This window comes from Ctenopharyngodon idella, chromosome 22 (assembly GCF_019924925.1).
Source record: "Ctenopharyngodon idella isolate HZGC_01 chromosome 22, HZGC01, whole genome shotgun sequence".
NCBI lineage: Eukaryota > Metazoa > Chordata > Actinopteri > Cypriniformes > Xenocyprididae > Ctenopharyngodon > Ctenopharyngodon idella.
This window is the reverse complement of record NC_067241.1, coordinates 18644264-18668407: the sequence shown is the minus strand read 5'-3', so window position 1 is coordinate 18668407 and position 24144 is coordinate 18644264. Positions and strand designations below refer to the sequence as shown.

The following is a 24144-nucleotide window of genomic DNA, read 5'->3' as shown; positions in this document are numbered from 1 at the left end:
TGTGTCTTATTTGTGTCCAGAGATACGGTAAATCAAAGTTTACTCTTTATGACCTGTGTCATCATCAAACCAAAGTCCATACTGGCGCAAACACAGAAGTCCATAGGTTACATTATTTTCAGAAAGTGAATGATTTAAATTTAAAGTTAACTTCAAAGCGATTATGCTGTGATCTGTTGCGTGAATTCTTATATTTTTAATGCTGACCTTGTTGTAGGAGTTTTCTAAAACAATTTGGTGTATGAATGAAGCTCGATCTCTCAGTCCCGCAGGTAAGAAAACAGCGACCTGTTTGATTTTATAACTTGAAAGCCAGTGATATGAGAGAGAGAGAGACGAGAGAGATTATCAAAGCATAATTCACACCAAAAATGGCAATTCTGTCATTATTTTCTAACCGTCATGCGTTCCAAACCTGTGTGACTTCATTTCTTCTGTGGAACACCAAAGGAAAAGTTATATAGCAAAATGTGCTCTTCTCATTCAGTGGAAATAAATGCAGACTGAGAGATGTCAAGTTCCAAAAAGAAACAAGCTCCATAAAAGCAATATAAAATAAGTCAGTTTGACTTGTATGCTATATTCAGAGTATTATATCATAGCTTTACATTAGAAGCAAACAGAATTTTCATTTTTGGGCTGACCTATTCCTTAAAAAACTGTATAAGATCCAAATGACATGCTTGTCCCTAATTTATCATAAATCAATTTTCATAATCATGTTGTTGGCTAATCTGCTTTTATATACAAAAAAAAAAGCTTTTTGATTTCACTGGTTTACGTTTTAAGTGGTTATAATTGATCATAATTTTAAACATGCATTTTAGTTGCACTTAATCAATATGTTTTAGTTATATCAGCTAGATTATATTGAGTAGATCTGATATATTCAAGTCTGTGCTTAAAGTAAATGGAAATTATATTCATGATGTACATTTAAAAGACTTTCCACTTACAGTAAGTTATTGGCCACAGACCTTAGTCAGGTTAGACGCCATGTTTAATTTAATGCTGATGAAAGCGAGGCAGTGAGGGATAGACTTTATGTCTTTACAATGGCATGCACTGTATAAAGGTCCTAGATCACATCATTTTCACAACTTAAAACTCTTTTATGGAGATTTTGTTTACTGAAAGTTTTTTCAGAAAGGTGTTTCATCTGCTGAACAATCAGATTGTTAAACAACAGTACAATCCATTGAACGCACTGTATTCAGCCTCGTTTTCATTCCTGTCGAAAATTAAGTATGGCGCTACACTACTAAGGTCTGACATTAGCACAGTTATTGCTCATTAAGAAAAGCACTTATTATATTAATATTCATGTAGCCACCTACAACTTCAGTCACAAAAACACATAAAATACAAATCTAAAATAACTCTTAATTTCAACATTTACTCTCCTGATCCAGCCATACTAAGCAACTAGCAATCCGCCAGGGTTGCCAGGTTTTCACAACAAAACCTGTCAAATTGCTACTCAAAACTAGCCCAATCGTGTTTCAAGGGGGGTCCCCCGGTAAAAATTGCCTACCGCAGGGTTAAATCTGCTTTTTGGCGGGGTTCCCCCTGGTAAAATTCACATTCCAGGGGCTAAATGTCATGTTATTTGATGTCACTTCAACATGCATACATGAAAATCAACCTGCGGCAACAGTGTTAAAGTAGCCCAATTAAGCAGGAAAACCACAGACTTGGCAACGGTGCAAACCACCCAGTTTCAGTTAATTCAGTTCATATAGTCCCAACACAAATGGATTAAGTAAACTTATATTTTATATATTTAAGTGTATTGAACAATGAAATTAAGTTGAACAAGCAGCAAAATTGAACAAGTAGCAAAATATTATTTTTCAGTGTAAAAGCTTTTCCTTACCAAGTTGAAAATGACTGAATTTTTTTCCCCCAAGTTCCTGTGCACAGCTAGAATGACCTCATGGCTAAGAAGCTCCTGATCACATATGCCTTGTGGGCCATGGGTGGCCCACTTGGCCTTCATCACATTTACCTGGGCAGAGACAGCCATGCTCTTCTTTGGATACTGACCTTTGGTGGTTTTGGCATCGGCTGGGCAAGGGAGTTCTTCCGTATCCCATCGTACGTGAGCGAGGCCAACCATGAAGCAGAGAGAGCCCAAGTTAGACATCCACGTGCCACTCCACCACCACCAGTAGGCCTGATTCGGTTTGCCGGTCAGATTTGTGTTGGTATTTACTTTGGCTCGGTGGCTTTAATAAGCCTCAGTTCTCTTAGCTTCTTCTACTTCCTAGTGCTGCCACTGAGCATAGGTGCTGGTGTGCATCTAGTGTCCTCTGTGGGCCAGCAGACCTCTGACCTTCAAAAGACCCTCGTTACATGCATCGTCACGTCATCCATCTTCTACGGCAGCAATCTCTCTCCTCTGCCCATCAGCATAGCTGCTAGTGTTACCGCTGCGCAGCACAACACGTTCAAACCTCTGAGGCCAGAGCCACTGGGTGAGATACACTATCATGCACATTCTGGTCACACAGTAAAGTCTCATTTGTTAGCATTAGTTAATGCATTAACTAACATTTAACTTTCAATTCTTGTTTTTTATCAAATATTGCAGTATGTATTATAAATGATTTATCCGTGCACACTTAAAAAATGTATTAGTTAATGTTGAGATTAACATTAGCTAAAATTAATAAATGCTTTAGAAGTATTGTTCAGTGTTAGTCCATGTTAACTAATGTATATAACTGATGTAAACAAATGAAACCTTATTATAAAGTGTTACCCACATTTTATATGTGTCAATCTTACCTTTGAGTTGCATCATGTGCAATTAATGTGCTTAATTAACCCGGTTCGTGTCAATCTTCCCAAGGGCCTCGTCTGTATCGTCTAAGTTTAGGTGTGCTGGCTTTCTCCGCTCCGCTGGGATACTGTGTTTTCCACAACACCACTGCCACATTGTACTACATATCGGACTGTATAGCGGCCCTGCTTGATTTCTTCTGGTTCCTTCCATGGCTCAAAGGACTCCTGGAATATTTTCTGCTGTTGCCATATCGTCTGTTATGTGTCCTGACAGGAGGGGGTTTCTACGAGGAAAGCTGGAGGAAGATGCTGGAAATAATTCTTAATGAGTATAGTAAAAAGGAAATGGAGGCGCTGAAGGTGAGTTCAGTACAGTTTTAATTGGTTTTAATTCACTTTGCAGTGTTTTACATATAAACAGAAGGTAAATAATGATATTTGTGTCATTATAATATTTTCTTACAATCAGATACTATCATTGCCAGAAGAAGCTTCTCTGGAGGAGGTCACTCGCAGCTACAGGGAACTGGCTAAAGTGTGGCATCCAGATCTCAACCCCAAGCGGCAAGCAGAGGCACAACAGATGTTTATTCAGATTCAGGAGGCATATGAGATACTTCTCGACAGGCATAAGACAAGACGGAAGAAATGATCTTCTGAGGAAGAGGTCATATACATTTTAGAAGGCTCAGATCAGTCAATTTGGTGTAATAAATGTGAAACTTTCTAAACTAAAGAGTTTTTCATTTTTGTTCAATGAAATTCTTCTCCGAGGATGACAATTTAGGATTCTCTGGCATCTTGTGGTAACATTAGGTGATCAATAGAGTTGTTTTATTAGGGGTCTTCCACAGTGAGTTGGCGACCTCTAGAGGGTCTGTGGTGGTACTGCAGGGGGTCGGCCAATTATTGTTTTTGAAGATTTGTTTTTAAAAAACATATTAAACAAAAATATACATTAATTGTAAAAATACAATATTAAATTTAATCATCCCTCCTAGATTAAAATAATAAAATTATTGTATAGGACAAAATATATAAGTATATGAGTAAATAGAAATTATAAGTAAGAGTCTCAGTAAGTATATGACTCTGTACATCAAAACAGAGTATTTTGCAATGTACATTAATGTGGTATTTTATGCATGTGGCTTAAAATGCAACACTCTTATGTAAAATTGAGCCGGCCACTTTGGAGTGTATCTAAAATAGAATATGAATAATGTAGGCCAACTATATAACTATAATAAAAATAATCACACTAATTATATTATTAATGGTTTTAAAATGTAGAATATGATTAATCTGTTAACTGTCACCCCCACTTTTTCTATAGACATGAAAATGCACTATCCAAACTTAAATGGTTTTAATTCAAGAATACTTTGAAATATAGACATAAGGAAATTTGGCAGAATATCGTAGAAGTGAAATAAAGTATGTAAGTGAAACAGAAAAAAAGTTATAGAAGTTTAAGTTTATGAAAATGTAAAAATATAATATGTTATATTTTATATAAAATATATATTTTACAAAACAAGTTTTACTCTAAAACTGCAAGAAAATCAAAGCCAAAAATAGGAACAAGTTGTGTTACAAATTTTAGGTTGATATCTCAAAAAATGAGCTTTCAGTAAGATTTTGTTTGGGCGCAGTACCACACTTTTCCACTAGATGACAACCAAGATCCATTACTGACCATATAAGGGTGCCTCCATTTCCATATATGGTTTGAGTGATCTGAACCATATATTTCCATTATTTTCATACAATTTATGAAGTAGACATCCTATGTAGAAGTAGTATGGGAAGTTTGTCAGAACTTGATATATATTCAGCCTCTAATAAACATAAAAACAACATGTATGTGGGTTATAGCTCGCCACCACAATCATAATTTTTTATTTTTTTTTCAATTTCAAAACACTGCTTCATGAAGCTTCAGAGCGTTATGAACCAGCGTGTCGAATCAGCGGTTCGGAGCGCCAAAGTCACGTGATTTCAGCAGGTTTGACATGCGATTCGAATCATGGTTCGACACAAAAGATTCATAACACTCCGAAGCTTAAAGGGTTAGTTCACCCAAAAATGAAAATAATGTCATTTATTACTCACCCTCATGCCGTTCCACACCCTGTAAGACCTTCGTTCATCTTCAGAACACAAATTAAGATATTTTTGATGAAATCCGATGGCTCAGTGAGGCCTGCATAGCCAGCAATGACATTTCCTCTCTCAAGATCCATTAATGTACTAAAAACATATTTAAATCAGTTCATGTGAGTACAGTGGTTCAATATTAATATTATAAAGCCACGAGAATATTTTTGGTGCGCCAAAAAAACAAAATATCGACTTATATAGTGATGGCCGATTTCAAAACACTGCTTCATGAAGCTTCGGAGCGTTATGAATCTTTTGTGTCGAATCAGCTGTTTGGAGCGCCAAAGTCACGTGATTTCAGCAGTTTGGCGGTTTGACACGCGATCCGAATCATGATTCGACACAAAAGATTCAAAGCTTCATGAAGCAGTGTTTTGAAATCAGCCATCACTATATAAGTCGTTATTTTGTTTTTTTGGCGCACCAAAAATATCCTCGTGGCTTTATAATATTAATATTGAACCACTGTACTCACATGAACTGATTTAAATATGTTTTTAGTACATTAATGGATCCATCGGAGCCATCAGATTTGATCAAAAATATCTTAAGGGGAGAGACTACAGGCAAAAACACTGTTTTTTCAGGCACCTGTCAATTTTGAGATTTTGAGATTTTGCACTTTTTGGCTTTTCATAAAGTGTTTTTTCAGACTGGTGGAAAGAAAACATCCAAAATACATTTTTAAGTGTATATCTTTTAGCACTTTATCTATTTGCGTCTATAGATTTCAATTACAGTAAATATCTTTAAAGGCCATTTTCTCAAAATGAGTTTTTTCTCCTGCTCTGAGTCAGAAATCTCCACTTCAGCAGAACTTATATACACCAAACTTTACAGTTTTATTCCTATCTATATTCTGAAGGCTTTTACAGAGGGATTTGTTGATATATCATTCCTATCCTGAGTTATAGGTCCTTTTACTCAAAAAAACATGGCGAAAATAGATTTTTTAAAGGCTATTGTCAGTATTCTCTAATTTACTAAAGCACAAAATAAGATATCCAGAATCCCCTCTGTAAAAGCCCTTTCAACTAATATGTCAACAAATAGAACCAAGAATTTTAAACCTGGACCTTTCCAATTTCCAGATTTTGTAAATTGAATTGAATTGAATTGAATTGAATTGAATATAAGGCCTCATTTGCATATTAAAACATAAATTTATTCAAACTTGTAATACATTTTTTTTCTTATGTTTATGCCAGTAATAAACTGGAGAAGTTTCACAGTGATATCTTCTAATTTAAAAAAAATCCCTATTCACCTGTAGTGTCTCGACTTAATTTGTGTTCTGAAGATGAACGAAGGTCTTACGGGTGTGGAACGGCATGAGGGTGAGTGATTAATGACATTATTTTCATTTTTGGGTGAACTAACCCTTTAATGTAGTTTTTCCTAATTCGTAGAAAATTAATTTTCTCACACATTCAACAAAATTCCCACAAATCTTTCTTGTTTGACACAGAGAAATAATTAAATTGCTTAAAATATTAATGTGGAAGTTTTATGATAAACATCAGTCACTTTCACTGATACTATCATCGAAATAATAATAATAATAATAATAATATGTTGCGTTGTAGCTTCCTAACCTGTAGCATGAGGATCGATGCATTCGATAATCCCTCCCAATCATGGAATTGAGAGGCAGTTTTTCGGTTATAGGTTATTCGGGCCTGTATCCCGGCATGGGCCCGGAAGTTGTTTGGGGTTTCAGGTAAAAGATCCCGGAGATGCTGCCTTCGCTAGAGAAAACAAACGGCGCTTCTGCTGTATAAATATTGCAATCACAGTCGATCGTCAGGTAAGAAAAAATACCCACCGTGCAAAATCAAGAGCAGCTATTCAAGGAAAGTGACATTAGGTCAGGCAACTATGCTCGGATTGGGAGGGTTTACACGGCTAGACGCATCTGTCGAGTGCTGGGTGCCATAGCAACGCCAGCGGGCTCTCAGGAAACATAATTCCGCTTTAGTTTGTCACGTCTAAAGATCGACTGTATTTCGCGACCGGAGGCTGCCGATCGGATTGCGTTGTCAGCAACGCTTGTTCTTTCGTTCGTGAGTTAGTTTAGCGATGTCTTTGCCTTATTGTGAGCTGTCACGTCTCGTTAGCTGGTTAGCAGCGGTGGCTAGCTAGTGTTGCTCCAGACACACAGGATTGACATGATTCCGTGCTGTCAGTCCGACGGTGTGTGTAAAGTTACTAAACATGCGAGGGATTGTGCGCGATAATCTTATTCTCGTCGTCAGGCATTGTTTTCTGGTGTGACTGCAGACAGACAGGGCTGTGTCTGTTATTGCGTTAATTAGACTCATTGACAGCTCTGTGAATTCATGAGATTTGCCTGTTGCAGCTGTGAATGTTTTCAAGGAGGTCTTACATTTCTGAAGGCCTGTTTGTTATTATTATGTATATCATAAAGCGGATATAAAATAATAAGAGTCCATATTTATTATTTTTATGAGTCCATATGTATTCATGGTTTGAAAAAGAAAGCAGTATGTTGTTTGTCACCTCACAGTATAATATCATCAGCACCTGCTATTTATGATATCTGAATGTGTTTGAACTGCACCCATTTGTGATCCATTTTAACCATGAAATAATTAAATTATGATATCAGAGGTCTGAAGTCCTTCAGAAGGAGTTTTTGTCTTGTCCCAAAGTGTATTATAATGCAAAAACAAAATATTATTAATTTAAATAGTTGTGGATTAACAAGAAGACTTGGCTTTGACAATCATCTTTGGCATTTTTAAATATCTTGCCTGTTTTAAAACAATGTATGATGTATAGTTTATGTGTATATCATAAAAAGGTAATATTAGTCAACTTTTCGAATCCATTAAACAAATTAATTTATTCCCATTTACGCTGTGCACTACAGATCATTTAATGTTTTATGAAAAAAAATACATTTACCACAACCTTACCACATCATATAGATCAGTGTGTGTGAGAATCTTAATTAATATCAAAGATTTTGGGGGTAAATTTGATTTATAGATTTAAATGTAAAGCTGCACAGCATAAAGTTAAAAATCTTTGAAACTGGTTCATCAAATGCAGGTCAGATTTGACCGCAATATGTGTTGTGTTGCATTTAAAGCCTATTTCCAATACCAACGCAATAATATGTGGAAATTTCTGAGTAATAGCAAATCATAACAACCCCTACATTTGGCTTAGTATCATCATTGCTTTAGATGGCAGCCTGCGTTCTGATAGGTCACAGGATAAAGGGAGGGAAGTTTCTTGCAGGCTACGCTTTTCATTTAAGACAAGAATTCTATAGAATGGACACTCAATTCGGCTGTTGAGTTAGAAATGAGATCTTGACCAGTGTGCATATCAATTATTCAGCTAGTCAAACCGTGCAACCACGCAGGAAAGGGAGAAATAACAACTGCAGTAAACCAGCAAGTTTTTTTTTATTATTATTTTTTTTTTCAGTTGAAATCAGCTTTGAGTGCTTCGAGCGTTCTTTATTATTGTAAAAATAACAATGCATTTCTTAAAAAAACTTGCTTTTCTATTTGTTGAAATTGTAAGTTAGTTTTATGCTTCGTAATCAAATGTTTTCTCTGTACAGGCAGCTGGTGTGATGATGAATGCTGACGATTGCAATGGCCGTTCGTATATGTCAGGTACCTTTTTTAAGTTCATATTAATTTGTTATTTTCAGACATGCATGTAGCATGACCACACTGAAAATCTGGGACTTTTATTTAATGTATCCGCTGCCAGAGCTGGGAAGTTATGGATAACATGTAATCTGGATTACGTAATCCGATTGCAAAAATCAAGTACTTGTAATTAGAGTAAACTACTTTTTAAAATAATCAGACTACAATTACTTTTTTATGGATTACATGATTACATATTATTTACACAATGGCAGTAAGTTGTTCACAATTCATTGATTCTCTTAATTTTTTATTTTTCTTTTAACGATTATATTTTTTTCATAATAAACCTGTCGCTTATATACGTTTGTGATTCTTTGAGTTTTTCCGGTGGTGAGGGGGAAATATAGATTTAATATAGATGAAATATATATATTAATGTAGCAGTGATATTACTGTGAATTTCATGGTTTTCAATATTTGTTTTTAGTAATGTTGCTGTTTTCTAAATTTACTTAATTTTAAGTAAATATGTTTTAGAATCATAAGATTCTAAAACATATCAGCAAACACTAACAGGTACATTAGTGTTATTATTTTGAAGTATTAACTGTCCATACACTTTAAAAATAATCTGTTGAGGCTCTTGTTGGTGAATAGAATATATTTTTTCTTTGTATCTGTCAAAATAGTACAAGATTATCCTACAATATATGTGACATCAAATAAGGGTTAGCACAAAATTAATCTAAATGTAATCCAAAAGTAGCCAGATTACATTACCAAAAAATGTGTAATCTAAGAGATTATATTACTAATTACAAATTTTGTCATGTAATTTGTAATCAGTAACTTATTATAATAATGTAATTCATAATCTTCCCAGCTCTGCTTTATTCCTCATGCCAGAGTCCAGTATCTCAAACATATTTTATTGAATTGTGCTGGTTTAGGTTCTCTTGGGGAATTATATTACACAGCAAACTCCTTTGAAGAAACCTTTGACAGAGTGAAGGCTGAATCCATTTGAGAGTTTTTTTCAAAGCAAAGTTTAAAAACCTTATATAGGTTTTTAAATTGCTCTTTTGTAGTACAAACCCGATTCCAAAAAAGTTGGGACACTGTACAAATTGTGAATAAAAAAGGAATGCAATGATGTGGAAGTTTCAAATTTCAATATTTTATTCAGAATACAACATAGATGACATATCAAATGTTTAAACTGAGAAAATGTATCATTTTAAGGGAAAAATAAGTTGATTTTAAATTTCATGGCATCAACACATCTCAAAAAAGTTGGGACAAGTCCATGTTTACCACTGTGTGGCATCCCCTCTTCTTTTTATAACAGTCTGCAAACGTCTGGGGACTGAGGAGACAAGTTGCTCAAGTTTAGGAATAGGAATGTTGTCCCATTCTTGTCTAATACAGGCTTCTAGTTGCCCAACTGTCTTAGGTCTTCTTTGTTGCATCTTCCTCTTTATGATGCGCCAAATGTTTTCTATGGGTGAAAGATCTGGACTGCAGGCTCTCCATTTCAGTACCCGGATCCTTCTTCTACGCAGCCATGATGTTGTAATTGATGCAGTATGTGGTCTGGCATTGTCATGTTGGAAAATGCAAGGTCTTCCCTGAAAGAGACGACGTCTGGATGGGAGCATATGTTGTTCTAGAACTTGGATATACCTTTCAGCATTGATGGTGCCTTTCCAGATGTGTAAGCTGCCCATGCCACACGCACTCATGCAACCCCATACCATCAGAGATGGCAGGCTTCTGAACTGAGCGCTGATAACAACTTGGGTTGTCCTTGTCCTCTTTAGTCCGGATGACATGGCGTCCCAGTTTTCCAAAAAGAACTTCAAATTTTGTTCAAAATTCGTCTGACCACAGAACAGTTTTCCACTTTGCCACAGTCCATTATAAATGAGCCTTTGTCCAGAGAAAACGCCTGCGCTTCTGGATCATGTTTAGATATGGCTTCTTTTTTGACCTATAGAGTTTTAGCCGGCAACGGCGAATGGCACGGTGGATTGTGTCCACCGACAATACTGGAAGTATTCTTGAGCCCATGTTGTGATTTCCATTACAGTAGCATTCCTGTATGTGATGCAGTGCCGTCTAAGGGCCCGAAGATCACGGGCATCCAGTATGGTTTTCCGGCCTTGACCCTTACGCACAGAGATTGTTTCAGATTCTCTGAATCTTTGGATGATATTATGCACTGTAGATGATGATAACTTCAAACTCTTTGCAATTTTTCTCTGAGAAACTCCTTTCTGATATTGCTCCACTATTTTTCGCCGCAGCATTGGGTGAATTGGTGATCCTCTGCCCATCTTGACTTCTGAGAGACACTGCCACTCTGAGAGGCTCTTTTTATACCCAATCATGTTGCCAATTGACCTAATAAGTTGCAAATTGGTCCTCCAGCTGTTCCTTATATGTACATTTAACTTTTCCGGCCTCTTATTGCTACCTGTCCCAACTTTTTTGGAATGTGTAGCTCTCATGAAATCCAAAATGAGCCAATATTTGGCATGACATTTCAAAATGTCTCACTTTCAACATTTGATATGTTATCTATATTCTATTGTGAATAAAATATAAGTTTATGAGATTTGTAAATTATTGCATTCCTTTTGTGTCCCAACTTTTTTGGAATCGGGTTTGTATTTTAATTTGTTACTCACCATGAAAATAGCCAAGGAAGTTGACATTTATTTTATTTTCCACACATTGATTAAAAATACTTACATTTCCAGTGAAACTTTTCACTCAAATTGTTATGCTCATAATGTAACTTCTAGTGGAAACTTTGCATGAAATAAGAAAAATACAAAAACACATTCTGAGCCCCAGTGTACGTGTTCATGTTTTCAGGTAGTGGAGATTCTTCAACAGAGCGGGAGTTTTTTGCAGGGCTGAGAGGACCCTCCGTGAGCACACCAAACAGTCAACAGTCCTCACCCAGCCGCTCACTCAGTGGTCAGTGTCTGTCCATTAAACACACTTTAAAATATTAATTTAGTTTAGTTTTTGCTTCGGCTTTGGGTTGCCAAGTGAATAAATATACGACTTTCTCTCCATGCCCAGCTAACTCCATCAAGGTGGAGCTCTACAGTGACGAGGAGGCAGGTGGTGCTCCACTGGCGGAAAGGAGAGTCGGGGAGAAGAATGAAGGATGGAAAGATGAAAAGGGCGAGTTGGCAGAAGATGGTGGAGTGGAGATGGTCGGAGGTACACAAGGGCAGGCTGGGAGCGGCTGCGGAGAGATGGCCAGCTCTGAGCCCGCATCTCCCGGTCCCATTCGGCTGCCCAATGGGAAACTTAAATGTGATATATGTGGGATGATTTGCATTGGACCCAATGTTCTAATGGTGCACAAACGCAGCCATACAGGTAAGTGTTTCTTGACTGACTCTTGACAAAAAAAGATCAAACATATTTAAAAAATGTCAGCTTGAAGATATGTGCTGCTGTTTTTTTGGGCCGGTGGGAAAACTGGTAGTCTTGGTCTCGGTAGGTGAGCGGCCATTCCAATGTAACCAGTGTGGGGCCTCCTTCACTCAGAAGGGCAACTTGCTGCGTCATATCAAGCTCCACTCTGGAGAAAAGCCCTTCAAATGTCCCTTTTGTAACTACGCTTGTCGCCGCCGTGACGCCCTGACAGGACACCTCCGCACCCACTCCGGTGAGCCTTTGTGGTTTGAGAGAGGCCATTTGCGAGAAATAAAGAGAAGCATGGAGAGAGAACTTTGTGGCTGGAAAATAAATGGATGGAAAAGTGTGTGGGATGGAAAAAGCCATTTTGATTTGCCACAGAGCATAAATGAATGTAGTCAAGGTCATGTAAGCTATTTCTCTTTTAATGCAAGTGCTGATTATTTTTGCTGCCTAGAACTTCCTTTTAAACCTGTTGCTCTACTAGAGCTTGTGTAAGCAGGCTAATAAGTGTGAATAAGACATCATTGATCGGTTATATAATCATATTTTTAGTCAAACGAAATGCAGTGGTCTAGTATGACATTTAGAGTATTATGAAAACAGGATATCCTGCTTGTGTTTTTGAATGATGAAGAGCATTCACCTGTAGTTGCTAAGGTCCTTTGAATTAGAACGCAGATATTCAGAGAAACGACTTCATAGAATAATGAATTTCTCCGAAATGACGCACATCTCTAAAGCTAAATGGACAGATGCGGTCTGTAGTTTTTTCCTCTTCTATTAACGTCATAGATGAGCAGCTTGTCATTTCATTTTTGGGAAATTGTGACAAGGGAAATTCTGTGGTCTGACAAATCCTATACCAGTAATTAGAGTATTCTTATGAAATTTTATTGGAAATATAATATTTATTGTATATTTATATATTATATATAATACATTAAATAAGAACTTTAGCGGGTAACCCCTTATATTAACCACAGCATCAATACTATATTAGTAATGTTTATGTTTACATAACACATAAGCTGTGTGAAATGCATTCATATTCTCCCTCCGCGTTATTTCAGTGTCCTCCCCTACAGTAGGGAAGCCCTACAAGTGCAGTTACTGTGGCCGCAGCTACAAGCAGCAGAGCACCCTGGAGGAGCATCGTGAGCGCTGCCACAGCTACCTACAGAGTCTGGACCACCAGCCTGCTCATAACACCCAGCCTGCGCATGGTAATAGCATATTTACTAACATAAATGCTAGGGAGATCAAAACTAGCCGTATTTCGGTACCAAGGTAACACTAAAATGCATGTTATCGGTCTTTCTGCAGTATCAGTAGTACCAGTTTAATTCATTACCCAAGTGCTGCCTGACAGACGGCTGCTTTTGAAAGCTCACCAGTGTTATTGTGTTCATGCTTTGTGAAGATCACAGCTGGTGGTGTAGCTATGCACTTGAACGGTCCAAAGCACTTCTTGATTAAAATACATGCCTTGGAGAGGTATTATTGTAAACACAGAGAATCTAAACAGGTGGTTATGTGTAAAAATATTACTGTGCTGTAGGCTTTGCAGCGTGAGCTAAAATGTAGCCTGATATAACTGCTGCAGTCTCTTAAGGTGTTAATATGCTGAATTTTATTCTTATTTTAAATACAAACATGCCGTTCAGACTTAATCAATGTTAATGTATATAACTAATAATAATACATTTAAAAGAGTACACTAGCATTAAAAAAAAATAAAAAATTTACCGAAAATAATTTTTACTCAGCAAAGACACATTAAATTGATCAAAAGTGACAGTAAAGACATTTATATCGTTACAGAAAATTCAAATAAATGCTGTTCTTTTGACATTTTTATTCATCAAGGAATCCTGAAAATAATAATAATAATAAGAAATGTTACTTGAGCAACAAATCAGCATATTAGAATGATTTCTGAAGGATCATGTGACACTGAAGGCGTAATGATGCTGAAAATTCAGCTTTGATCACAGGAATAAATTGCATATTAAAATATATAAAAATTAATCAGTTACAATACTGATTTCACTATATTTTTGATTAAGTAAATGCAGCCTTGGTGAGAGATTTCTTTCAAAAACCGACCACAAAACTTTTGCACAGTAATTAATATAGTTTCAATACTGTATGAATTATTGCTGTAGTATCAAAATTGGTGTCATTAATGTCACTGCTATTTTAATATTGTGACAACTCAAACACGCAATATTCTATAATAATCATGCTTCTGTATGTGGATTGTCTTCAGGTGAAGAGTCCCATAATGTGGAGATGATGTCTGAACCCCTGATCCAGTCCTCCTCGGAGAAGATGTCCTTCATTGATCGGCTGGCCAATAGCATCACCAAGAGGAAGAGATCTACACCCCAGAAGTTTCTGGGTAGGCCTATTTCTTTGAATACCTATGCAGAACAGTGTTTCCTGAGTCGTGAGCTTGTGAACTGTATGCAGCGAGAAAGACTGGACATTTTTTAAAGTGATAAACATGAAAATTTTAAGGTTTGTGAAATTTAAATCAGTCTGTTTACTGATTGGTTGTCAATATGACAATGTGTAGTAAAAGATATATATATATAATACACTTACTGTTCAAAAGTTTGGGGTCTGTAAGTTTTTTTTAATGCTTTTGAAAGGAGTCTCATGCTCACCAAGGGTGCATTTATTTGAAATGTTATTACAATTTAAAATAAATGTTTTCTATTTTAAAATAGTTTAAAATATAGTTATTCCTGTGATCAAAGCTGAATTTTCAGCATCATTACTCCAGTCTTCAGTCACACGATCCTTCAGAAATCATTCTAATATGATGATTTTCTGCTCAAGAAACCTTTATTATTATATTATCAATGTTGAAAACAATTGTTGCTTTTTTTGTGGATTCTTGTATGAATAGAAAGATCAAAATAACAGCATGTATTTGAAATAGAAATGTAAATAAATGTCTTTACTGTCACTTTTGATCGATGTAATGTATAAAAGTATTAATTTCTTTTAATATAATCTTACTGTACTCCAAACCCCTGAATGGTAGTGTATATATTGTTATTACTAAAATTATTTATATATTTTTTTCGTAATTTTCAAGTTGTTTTGTTGCATAAAATTAGATTTAGAAAAGAATGTTTCAAAAATAGTACTAGTTATTGCGTAGCTGCAAAAACAAAATAATTTGCAATGCAATGCAATCTAGTGATTACTAAATATCAATGATACTGATGCTCCCTGGCTTTCTAGGTGAAAAGCACATGCGACTGAATATATCCGAAGCACCTTACGAACTCGACCCCAATCCTGATAAAGAAGGGGACATGTTGCTCTCGCACCCCGACGGTGACCCCGCTGCTTTAGCCGGCATGGGAGGGCGTTTCCTGCGGGGGCCGAGAGGAGGCAGCAACGATGTGGATCCTTCCCGCTCCCTGCGGATGCCCCCCCACTCCGCCTGCATCTCAGAGTTCACCCCCGTCATCAGCTCCGTCTACCCTCATATAACCCCTCTAGGGCAGCGTCTAAACTGTGCGGGGGGCATCTCCATGGGCCTGGCCGGGAGGGAGGCCGGCGAGGGTCACGAAGATGCACCCTCCACCCGCAGCCGCGCCGCCTCGCCCAGCAACGGTTACCAAGATTCAACAGACACTGAGAGCATGGCGGAGGAGCAGTGCGTCATCACCTCGGTGCCACCGGGAAACTTGAACCACCGCGGGCGCGAGCGGCACAGTCCTAGTCACGCCAAAGAAACGGACATGGAGGGGGACAGGGAGAAAGGGATCCCTGGGGGTTTACCGACCAAGGCGAGCCCACGCTCGCCGCTGACGAGGGAGGCCATGCAGGTGGTGGACGGGGAAGGGCGGCCGGTGCGCTCCTTCCGCTGCGAGCACTGTCGCATTTTCTTCCTGGACCATGTCATGTTTACCATCCACATGGGCTGCCACGGCTTCCGCCAGCCCTTCGAGTGCAACATCTGCGGCCACCGCAGCCAGGACCGCTACGAGTTCTCCTCGCACATTGTCCGCGGGGAGCACCAGGTGGGCTGAGGCGGGCTTGTGGATGGCGGAGGTTGAGACTGGGGGGAGATGTACAGAGAGTTTGTATGCTGCTTTGAGATGGCGTCATGGCGTCTAGTTCGGTCTGCACCAGATTGGGGCACATTAGCACTTGCTTTTAAATTTATCAGATTTTCCGTCGAAGGCTAATCGCTTAGGTACGAGCATAAAACGTGCAATTACATCCCGTGTTAAGAGGATGTCAGGAGCATTCAAACGGGGGACAAGTCATATCCTCCGATTGCACTCCCACACCAAGTCATTCATTGCAAGACGCAGCTGTTTTGCTTTAGAAGTGCCTTCCTTCGGTGGGGTTTATTTTTATCAGTTGGGAAGAGAAATTGGAAATGTGTGATTAGGTCTATACCCATCTGTTTGGTGGCGTTTACATAGAGTCTGCCTCTTGAGGAGAGAAAGACATCGAATTGCTTAGTCTGGATTGTTTTATCCAGAGTGGTTTTCCAAAGTTTCTGAGCCTGTTAAACAAGAAATCTATGCCTAGGAGTATTCACACAAACTTTGTGCTCTTTTAGGATACCTCGGTGGGACTGTTGAAATTAGGCGACTCAGGGAGGACACTGCTGAGAGAGGGAATGGAGAGCAAGCAGGGTGAATTGCAAAACTGAGGCTGGAGTATTGGTATGTTAGCCATATAAGGAGCACAGACACATATTGCCTTAATCGTTGCTTTATATGAACCCTGTACGAGCTAGTTTTTGAATTGCACATGGTTTTTAATGCTGGACGATTCCGTAGGTACAATGCAGCCTGAATTCGGGTAACTTCGAAACAAAGATACGGCACTCTTGGGTTAGGCTAAGGCTCGGATAATTTTATTTCTTTCTAAAAATGTATGTTAATGTTTTATTTAAGAAAGGAAATGAACTTGAAACATTTGCCTTAGTTTTTGAGTCTACAACCTCTGTCCTGAAGAAAAAAAAAAAAAAAAAACAGTTGGTTTCCTTGTGCCTCAGATCTTGATTGTCGTTTCAAACTTTATCTCGACCTCACCTAAGTGGCGATAAAGATTTTGCCTATCAAATCTATTGAGGTTTTTTTAAAATAGTTTTTGTAGTACGAATTCCCGCCATCCATCCTCTGCCATGCTGCGAACACAGTGAGCCACATTATGTTTTTTAGATGCGGTAAGACATGCGGAGGGGGGGAGAGGAGCCTTAATGTTCTGGTGCAGACCAAACACAGACCCATGTTGCATTCCGTGAATTTGATGAGGAGTGAAGGGGAAGGGTTGTTACCTCAAAAGGAGGATTGCACTTTTTCTAATTCTGCTTAAATGTGAGTGTTTTTGCTGGGGCTGTTGGGAGGGTTTCGGACAGGCGGGGCGGGACGGGGCGGGAGGGGGATTTTATTCAAAGGCTTTAGGGGAGCAGACAGTAATGACTGGTAACTGAGCTTTGAAACATATTCTTTTGTTTTCTGAAATTGCTCTATTGCACTGATTTCTGATAAAAATGCTATTTAGAGAAAACAAGAAACAATTTGATACGAGAACACGTTGGTTACAAAGACCAGATGAACAGTGTGGTGTTTTTAAAAACAATTCTATAAAGGCTATTTTCCTAATAATAAAAGGGGTCGCGGTCATTTAAGGATTCAGAACTGAACATTTTCTCCTTGTGTTGTAAAATTTGGTGCTTGGATGTTTGTGTGACTTCTGCCCTTGATATTGGACTTGTATCCTGTACGCTTGTCCTGTGTGGTCATGTCCCATGTGAGTTCATGCATACGGTACTCTCGCTCCCCACTGAGTACAAACTGCTGCTTGATTTTGAAGGAAAGGACTGAAATATTGTTGTAGAGTTACGTACCGTCCTGCCAAGATATATCATGGCCTGTTTTATCAGCGGATCTCACTTGCACAAACTGAAACGAAACTAAAGCACCAATGAGAGAAGAATTTTGAAGAATCTCAAAGAGTTGTTTTGTTCGATTGCTTGTACATCTTTACGTGACGTGGGCTGTGGTTAAGGGTACTTGGATGTTGTAGCATGTGTGTATCACTTGACCTTGGAGGTGGTCAGCTGTTTCCAAAACTTGCTTACGTGTAATCCAGACCCTACATCTTTTCGGTTACTTTTACAAGATTTGTAGGCCTCTTAATACGTATGCTTGGATTCACTCCAGTGCAAGCCTACGGAGTACAGTATGAATGGATAGAAGAAGTAAGACCAAATCCAGTATTTACAAAGGTTAGTCAGTGACTTTGCACCCTTCATAGATTTTTTTTTCTGCAGACATAGATTTATTTACTTGAAATTATGGCAAAAACCATATATGACACTTAATGCACTTATCGGTCAAAAAGAAATTATGTAATGAATTCTACCGAGCGTGTGAATGGGAGAGTTTGCATGTGTACTCGTTTGTTTGCTGGGGTTCTGCAACTGTTCTGCTTGTGAAATACTAGCTGCAATTTTCCCTATTTCCTCTAAACCAAACCCAGCTCTTTTCTGCACCATTTCATACTTCTTATCCCCAAGGTGTGATGAACTCAATATTTTTAAACGAACTGTGAAGCAACCATAACGAGCAGCAACTGAGAAAGAGAGACCTAGCATTTTTGGGGAGGCAGGGATCAAACTCTCTGTCATTCTTGGGCTTTATCCCTGGGTTCAATGTTTTTAAATATTTTGTGAGAAAAAAAAAATGTATATGACAAAGAAAAACTCTTTACCTCAAATTTGTTAAAATATAAAAAACTGCCTCATGTTCTATAAAAAGGTGTGTTGGTTTCAAGAGGTATTGTTTATTTGATCTTGTTTTTAAGGAGTGTAACCCAACTTTAAGTTGAAGTAATTTTTCATGTCCAATAAAGTAATATTTGTTGTAACTTCTGTCTGTTTACAACTCTAAACACTTGTTCTCTAGTTTCTAATTAATGGCCTTAATGTTGATTATGATGTTAATCAACAAATAATAGTTCCATGAATTGTTTCTCTACAGGTTCAGGTTCATCTTTAACCACTTTTTTTGTAATGCAAATATTACAAATATTCCATGTAATCTCTCAATTAATACAAGAACAAAATATGAAATTTAAGCAATTTAGAAACATTTTTTTAGTATAGCATGTACTATAAACTATTTAAGGCCTATTTTCTCAGTTCAGCCAACTTGTTTCAGTGCAGTATTAATATATTATTCATATTTTGAATTGCTTATTTTTATATTTTCAGCTTTCACTTTATTAAAATTTTTCAATTTTTGAATATTTCTAAAGTTTTTAGTAATCCAAATTTTCTGTTAGATTAGATTCTCATCAAATATTTATATTTTATTTCAGGTTTAAATGAATGTTTTTATAGTTTTATTTTTGTGATAACAGTTTCATTAGAATTTTTTTTTTTTTTACAAAAGTAAAGACTTTAATTTGCAAAAAATATGGTAACACTGCTTACACATTTTTACAGCATTTATTAATCTTCAATAAAAATAAAATTGTTCGTTATGTTAGTTCAGAGCATTAACAGATGCATTTGATTTTAAAATTGTGTTAGTAAATGTTAAAATCACCATTAAGATTAATAAATGCTGTAAAAGTATTGTTAACTACGGAACAAGTGTTTTCCTATTAAAAATGCATTTCAATAAACTTGAGACCACTCATGATTCACACCATTTTTTTGCCTTAAATGTAGAAACTTAAATTTAAGGTCCAACATTTATTTTTTCCCCATATAACCTTTCTTACATTAGATGACAGCAAATTTTCATTTGATTAAACAAGAGAACATATTTTAGTTTTAGTCACCTTTATTTCTTTACATAAAAATGTATGCAAATATCTCCAGATCACATTGGTTTTGGAGGGGCTCGTGGGGGACCACCCTGAAAGGAAGAAAAATTGATATTGTATTGATCCATATACTTGATATTATTGACAAAAATAGTCTAAAATAAGAAAATTCAATGATTGTAATTGCTATCAAGCACAATAATTGTGCTTATGCCCTGATTTAAAATGGATATGGATGCATGACTTACAGCGGGCCTGAAGCGTGGAGGAGGCGTACGGTCCTTCCTGGCCTCACGAGAGCGGTTCCTCACCACTTTGCTGTGGATGGCACAGCTGACACAGTAGTGCAGCTTCACATACAGTTTGGGCAAAACGTAGGCTGTAGAAGGACAAAGTATTTTAAAATATTTTTAAAAACTCTGTTTGTTCCCCTCCCTAAGAAGCCCAGTATCTTACTCACAGTCAAACACACTGGCTTCAGAGATGTCCCTTACAGCCGCAGCCTCCACGATATTTCTGATGACAAACTTCTTGATGGCCTTGTCCTTGGGCACACACCGGGCACAGTTTGTGCAGCGGATGGGCTGGACATGCCCACGTCCCTTCTTGGCACGACCGTTATTCCTCCTCTTCTTAGTCTGGGAGATGGAGAAATACAGTTTGCACTGGGTTACAAATAATAACCTTGAAACTGTGATCTGTTCATGTACATTTACAGAACATTTAGTTTTATTAGTTACAATATAACTGTAATTGTCTGTTACTTTGTACAATATAACAACTCTGATGTTTTGTAATATGTATTTGATTTTTATAACGTATGTAGACTACACATAGAGTGTATAACTAACAGGCACAGAAAAATAAAATATACTGCTGTATCTGAGGAGAATAGGTAAATCATTAATCCTAGTAAAGAAACAAGGAAGTAATACGGAATTGTTGGTTATTAACGGGGGTAAAAGCTTAACTCATCGTTTTAAGACAAGATATAAGACTGTTATAATTTAAGACTTGTAAATGCGTCTGTTGCTTGTTTAGTGTGCACGCATGACACTTCAGGCGCTTTAATGAATTCTAATGATAACAAACTGAGTGTGGTTTGATTGTACACGGAGAGAGATCACTCCGACATGTGGAACCGGTGAGAAAACACACTAACTCTTCGCGATAATAACAGGACAAAAGACGGTCCTCTGCCTGAACGATTGCAAGACTCACCATCTTGATTTAGAGAGGCATGAGAGAGGACCGGAAATACTTTTACGTCAATTATATAGTGCGCGCAGCATCCGGACGCCTCTGGGTAACATAATAAAAGCCTTTATTTATTTATTTATATATATATATATATATATATATATATATATATATATATATATACGCTTTATTTATTTTAATAATATTGTGAAATATTATTACAATTTAAAATTATGGTTTTCTATTTTAATATACTTTAAAATATAATTTTTCTGTGATGCATCAGCATCATTACTCCAGTCTTCAGTGTCACATGATCCTTCAGAAATCATTCTAATATGATGATTTGATACTCAGTTATTATCAATATTGGAAACAGTTGTGTTGCTTAATATTGTTTTGGAACCTGTGGTAATTTTTTTTTTTTAGGATTCATTGATGAATAAAGATTTAAATATAAATCTTTTCTAACAATATAAATCTTTACTATCACTTTTTATCAATTTAACACATCCGTGCTGAATAAAAAGTATTAATTTCTTTCAGAAAAAAGAAAGAAAAAAAATGACTGACCCCAAACTTTTGAACGGTAGTGTATATTGTTACAAAAGATTTCTATTTTAAATAAATGCTGATATTTTTTAACTTTTTATTCATCAAAGAATCCTGAAAAAGTATCACAGGTTATAAAATAATATTAAGCAGCACAACTGTTTCCAACATTGATAATAAATCAGCATATTACAATGATTTCTGAAAGATCATGTGACACTGAAGACTGGAGTAATGATGCTGAAAATTCAGCTTTGCATCACAGAAATAAATTATATTTTAAAGTATATTAAAATAGAAAACCATAATGTTAAATTATAATAATATTGCACAATATTATTGTTTTTTTCTGTATTTATTATGAAATAAATTCAGCCTTAATGAGCATAAGAGACTTCGTTCAAAAACATTAAAAATAGTAATGTTTCCAAACTTGACTGGTAGTGTGTATATATATATATATATATACTTTAGTAGAAAAAAAAAAAAGATTGGAAAGATTGTTTTGCAATATGCCTTGAAAAATTGACCGAAGTGTTATGTAGTTTATTTTACCTGTGATATTTGCAGATACATATAAAGACAGACGGTTTTCAGCGTAAACTGGTGCCATTTAGTGGTTTAGTTCAGCAAAATAAGAATCTTACAGTTGAAAAATACCTTCTTGGTAAGTCCAAACAATGCAAAGTATTCGTGTGCATACATTTGTGGCCTATTAAGATTTCCACTAGATGTCAGTAAAGGCACAGAGAACCAAGTATCTCACCTAAAAATGCTTTTGTCAATGCTCAGAATTAGTCAGTGCTTATAAACCACTTAATAGCTAAACTAGTAGAAAAGCACCGAAGATTGAGAGATCCAAAATGTAGAAGTTTATGAATCAGTCATTGAAACACTTATTTTGATTGACCACCAATCTGAACATTGGTGTTGACTGGTCCTTCTCAGTGTCCATGTTGGTCAGGGCCCTGCTCAGCGCACAGGGGATTTCTTCACGAATATGTTTGCTGTCTAAAATTCGGCTGTCATTGAAGATCAAACCGCACCTCTGTATGTGCCAGTGCTGTCATTTAAGTGGATTTCTGAGATTACAGACAATGATTGACATTTGGCTGATGACATTCCGAAATGTCCTCTGGTTTGCTTCTGGAAGTGATTACAGAGTTGGGTTGTGGAGTGATGAAGGGTGGGGGCAAAAGAGGGAGGTGTTCTTATGCAAGCAGCTCTCAGCATGCATGTGCAGTCTGGAGGAGTGAATGAGTAGCTCCTGCAGTCGTCTGTCCCCTGTGTCACTGCACTTAGGGAGCTGTCGCCAAGTCTTCTTTACAGGGTCGCTGATGGGAATTGAAAGGATAAAACCAGGGCCCACTGACGCAAAGGTGCATGCAATCAAATATACTCCCACTCATTTTGTTTTGTTTTTTGTTTGACCTTGTAATATGACATTTAAGACATTCATTTCAGTGCTGGGACTTAGTCATACTTGAGGGGAAAGATTGCTGTGACTATAATATTAGCATTGGTAAACTGAATTTGAGAATGGAAAGTGCCAGTCAGGGTGTGTGCAGAAGCTAAGTAGTGTTTTAAGCTATCATGAGACAGAGAAAACGGGAGAGATGGTGACACAGGAATGTGTCAGTGTTCCTGTAACCACTATGCCCCTAAACTGCAGCAAATAAACATTCCTCCATTCGTGTGTCAGAGCTGAACACTTGCCCACTGTTGCTGTAAAAACATAGGCAATAATTAAAACCAAAAACCCAATACTTTTTCCTTTGTCTTAAATAACATTTTTCTTCCAGTAGACTGCATTTGGACAATGTACCATTCATATCTTTTTCCCCCAAGACTGGATAGTATGGAAGTGTGCGAGACACTACAGATTACAATACATTACAATGCAGCCACACAGGCAAATTTTGCGATGGCCACGCTGGAGAATTCTTAGTAGAATCCAGTCAAATAGTCGGCTATTCAGGATACGTGATTCTGATTGGTGGTCAGATATTTGCCAACACTGTATATCAAACTACTTCTCAGGTAACTGACACCGCCATTACATTTGTGTCTTGTGTATCACACTATGTATTCATTTTGTCTTGTTTCGCAAAAATGCATCTGTTACCGTTTTTTGTGACTTCAGTATTAATATTGCTTTAATATTGATCCAGTGTTTGTCTTGTTGTAATGTGCTACAGTATTTTTATAATATACAGGTAAAATGATAAAATATTTTAAGTCCACATATTTTTGTTAAGTAACAACACTGCAAACAACATTTCATTATATGGACAAAAAAAAAAAAAATTCAAAATATTTTTCTTTTATATTCTGAAAAGAAAAGTTATTCAAGTTTGGAATGACATCAGAGTGCATAAATGATGACATTTTTGGGTGAACTGTCCCTTTAAGTCATTTTATTTCTGAGCCAACAGTAACAATTCACTTTTTACAGCCATCAAAAAAATATGGCACCATTATTTGAGCTTCATCTCTGTCATCATGTGGTTGCAGAAAGTGATTTAGCCTGGCTGAAAAACAGGCC

At 36.9% G+C, this 24144-nt stretch overlaps 3 protein-coding genes across 8 annotated transcripts; 2 read left to right on the top strand and 1 right to left on the bottom strand.

The window, feature by feature from the left end:
- Positions 1-66: 66 nt before the first annotated feature.
- On the top strand, positions 67-3523 carry dnajc22 (DnaJ (Hsp40) homolog, subfamily C, member 22). Of its 2 annotated transcripts, none has more exons than XM_051881072.1 (4): positions 67-272; positions 1911-2477; positions 2855-3147; positions 3273-3523. In XM_051881072.1, exons 2-4 carry the CDS (start codon positions 1937-1939, stop codon positions 3468-3470), a joined length of 1032 nt encoding a protein of 343 aa, XP_051737032.1. In that variant the 5' UTR covers positions 67-272; positions 1911-1936; the 3' UTR covers positions 3471-3523. The 2 variants fall into 2 exon arrangements, with proteins under 2 accessions (XP_051737032.1, XP_051737033.1); XM_051881073.1 differs by having other exon boundaries at positions 3257-3523.
- Positions 3524-6604: 3081 nt separating this feature from the next.
- On the top strand, positions 6605-18941 carry ikzf4 (IKAROS family zinc finger 4). 5 transcript variants are annotated; one of them, XM_051880111.1, is made up of 8 exons: positions 6605-6757; positions 8549-8603; positions 11466-11570; positions 11679-11984; positions 12094-12276; positions 13100-13252; positions 14299-14430; positions 15285-18941. In XM_051880111.1, the coding sequence occupies exons 2-8, from the start codon at positions 8561-8563 to the stop codon at positions 16079-16081; spliced, it is 1719 nt and encodes a 572-aa protein (XP_051736071.1). In that variant the 5' UTR covers positions 6605-6757; positions 8549-8560; the 3' UTR covers positions 16082-18941. The 5 variants fall into 5 exon arrangements, with proteins under 5 accessions (XP_051736071.1, XP_051736073.1, XP_051736072.1 ...); XM_051880112.1 differs by having other exon boundaries at positions 6606-6757; positions 12109-12276; XM_051880114.1 differs by lacking the exon at positions 6605-6757 and adding an exon at positions 6814-7013.
- A 779-nt stretch (positions 18942-19720) lies between these two features.
- rps26 (ribosomal protein S26) lies at positions 19721-21167 on the bottom strand. Its single transcript, XM_051880116.1, has 4 exons — positions 21069-21167; positions 20308-20485; positions 20096-20226; positions 19721-19939 (listed from the first exon to the last, which is right to left on the bottom strand). The coding sequence occupies exons 1-4, from the start codon at positions 21069-21071 to the stop codon at positions 19904-19906; spliced, it is 348 nt and encodes a 115-aa protein (XP_051736076.1). The 5' UTR covers positions 21072-21167; the 3' UTR covers positions 19721-19903.
- Positions 21168-24144: the final 2977 nt, after the last annotated feature.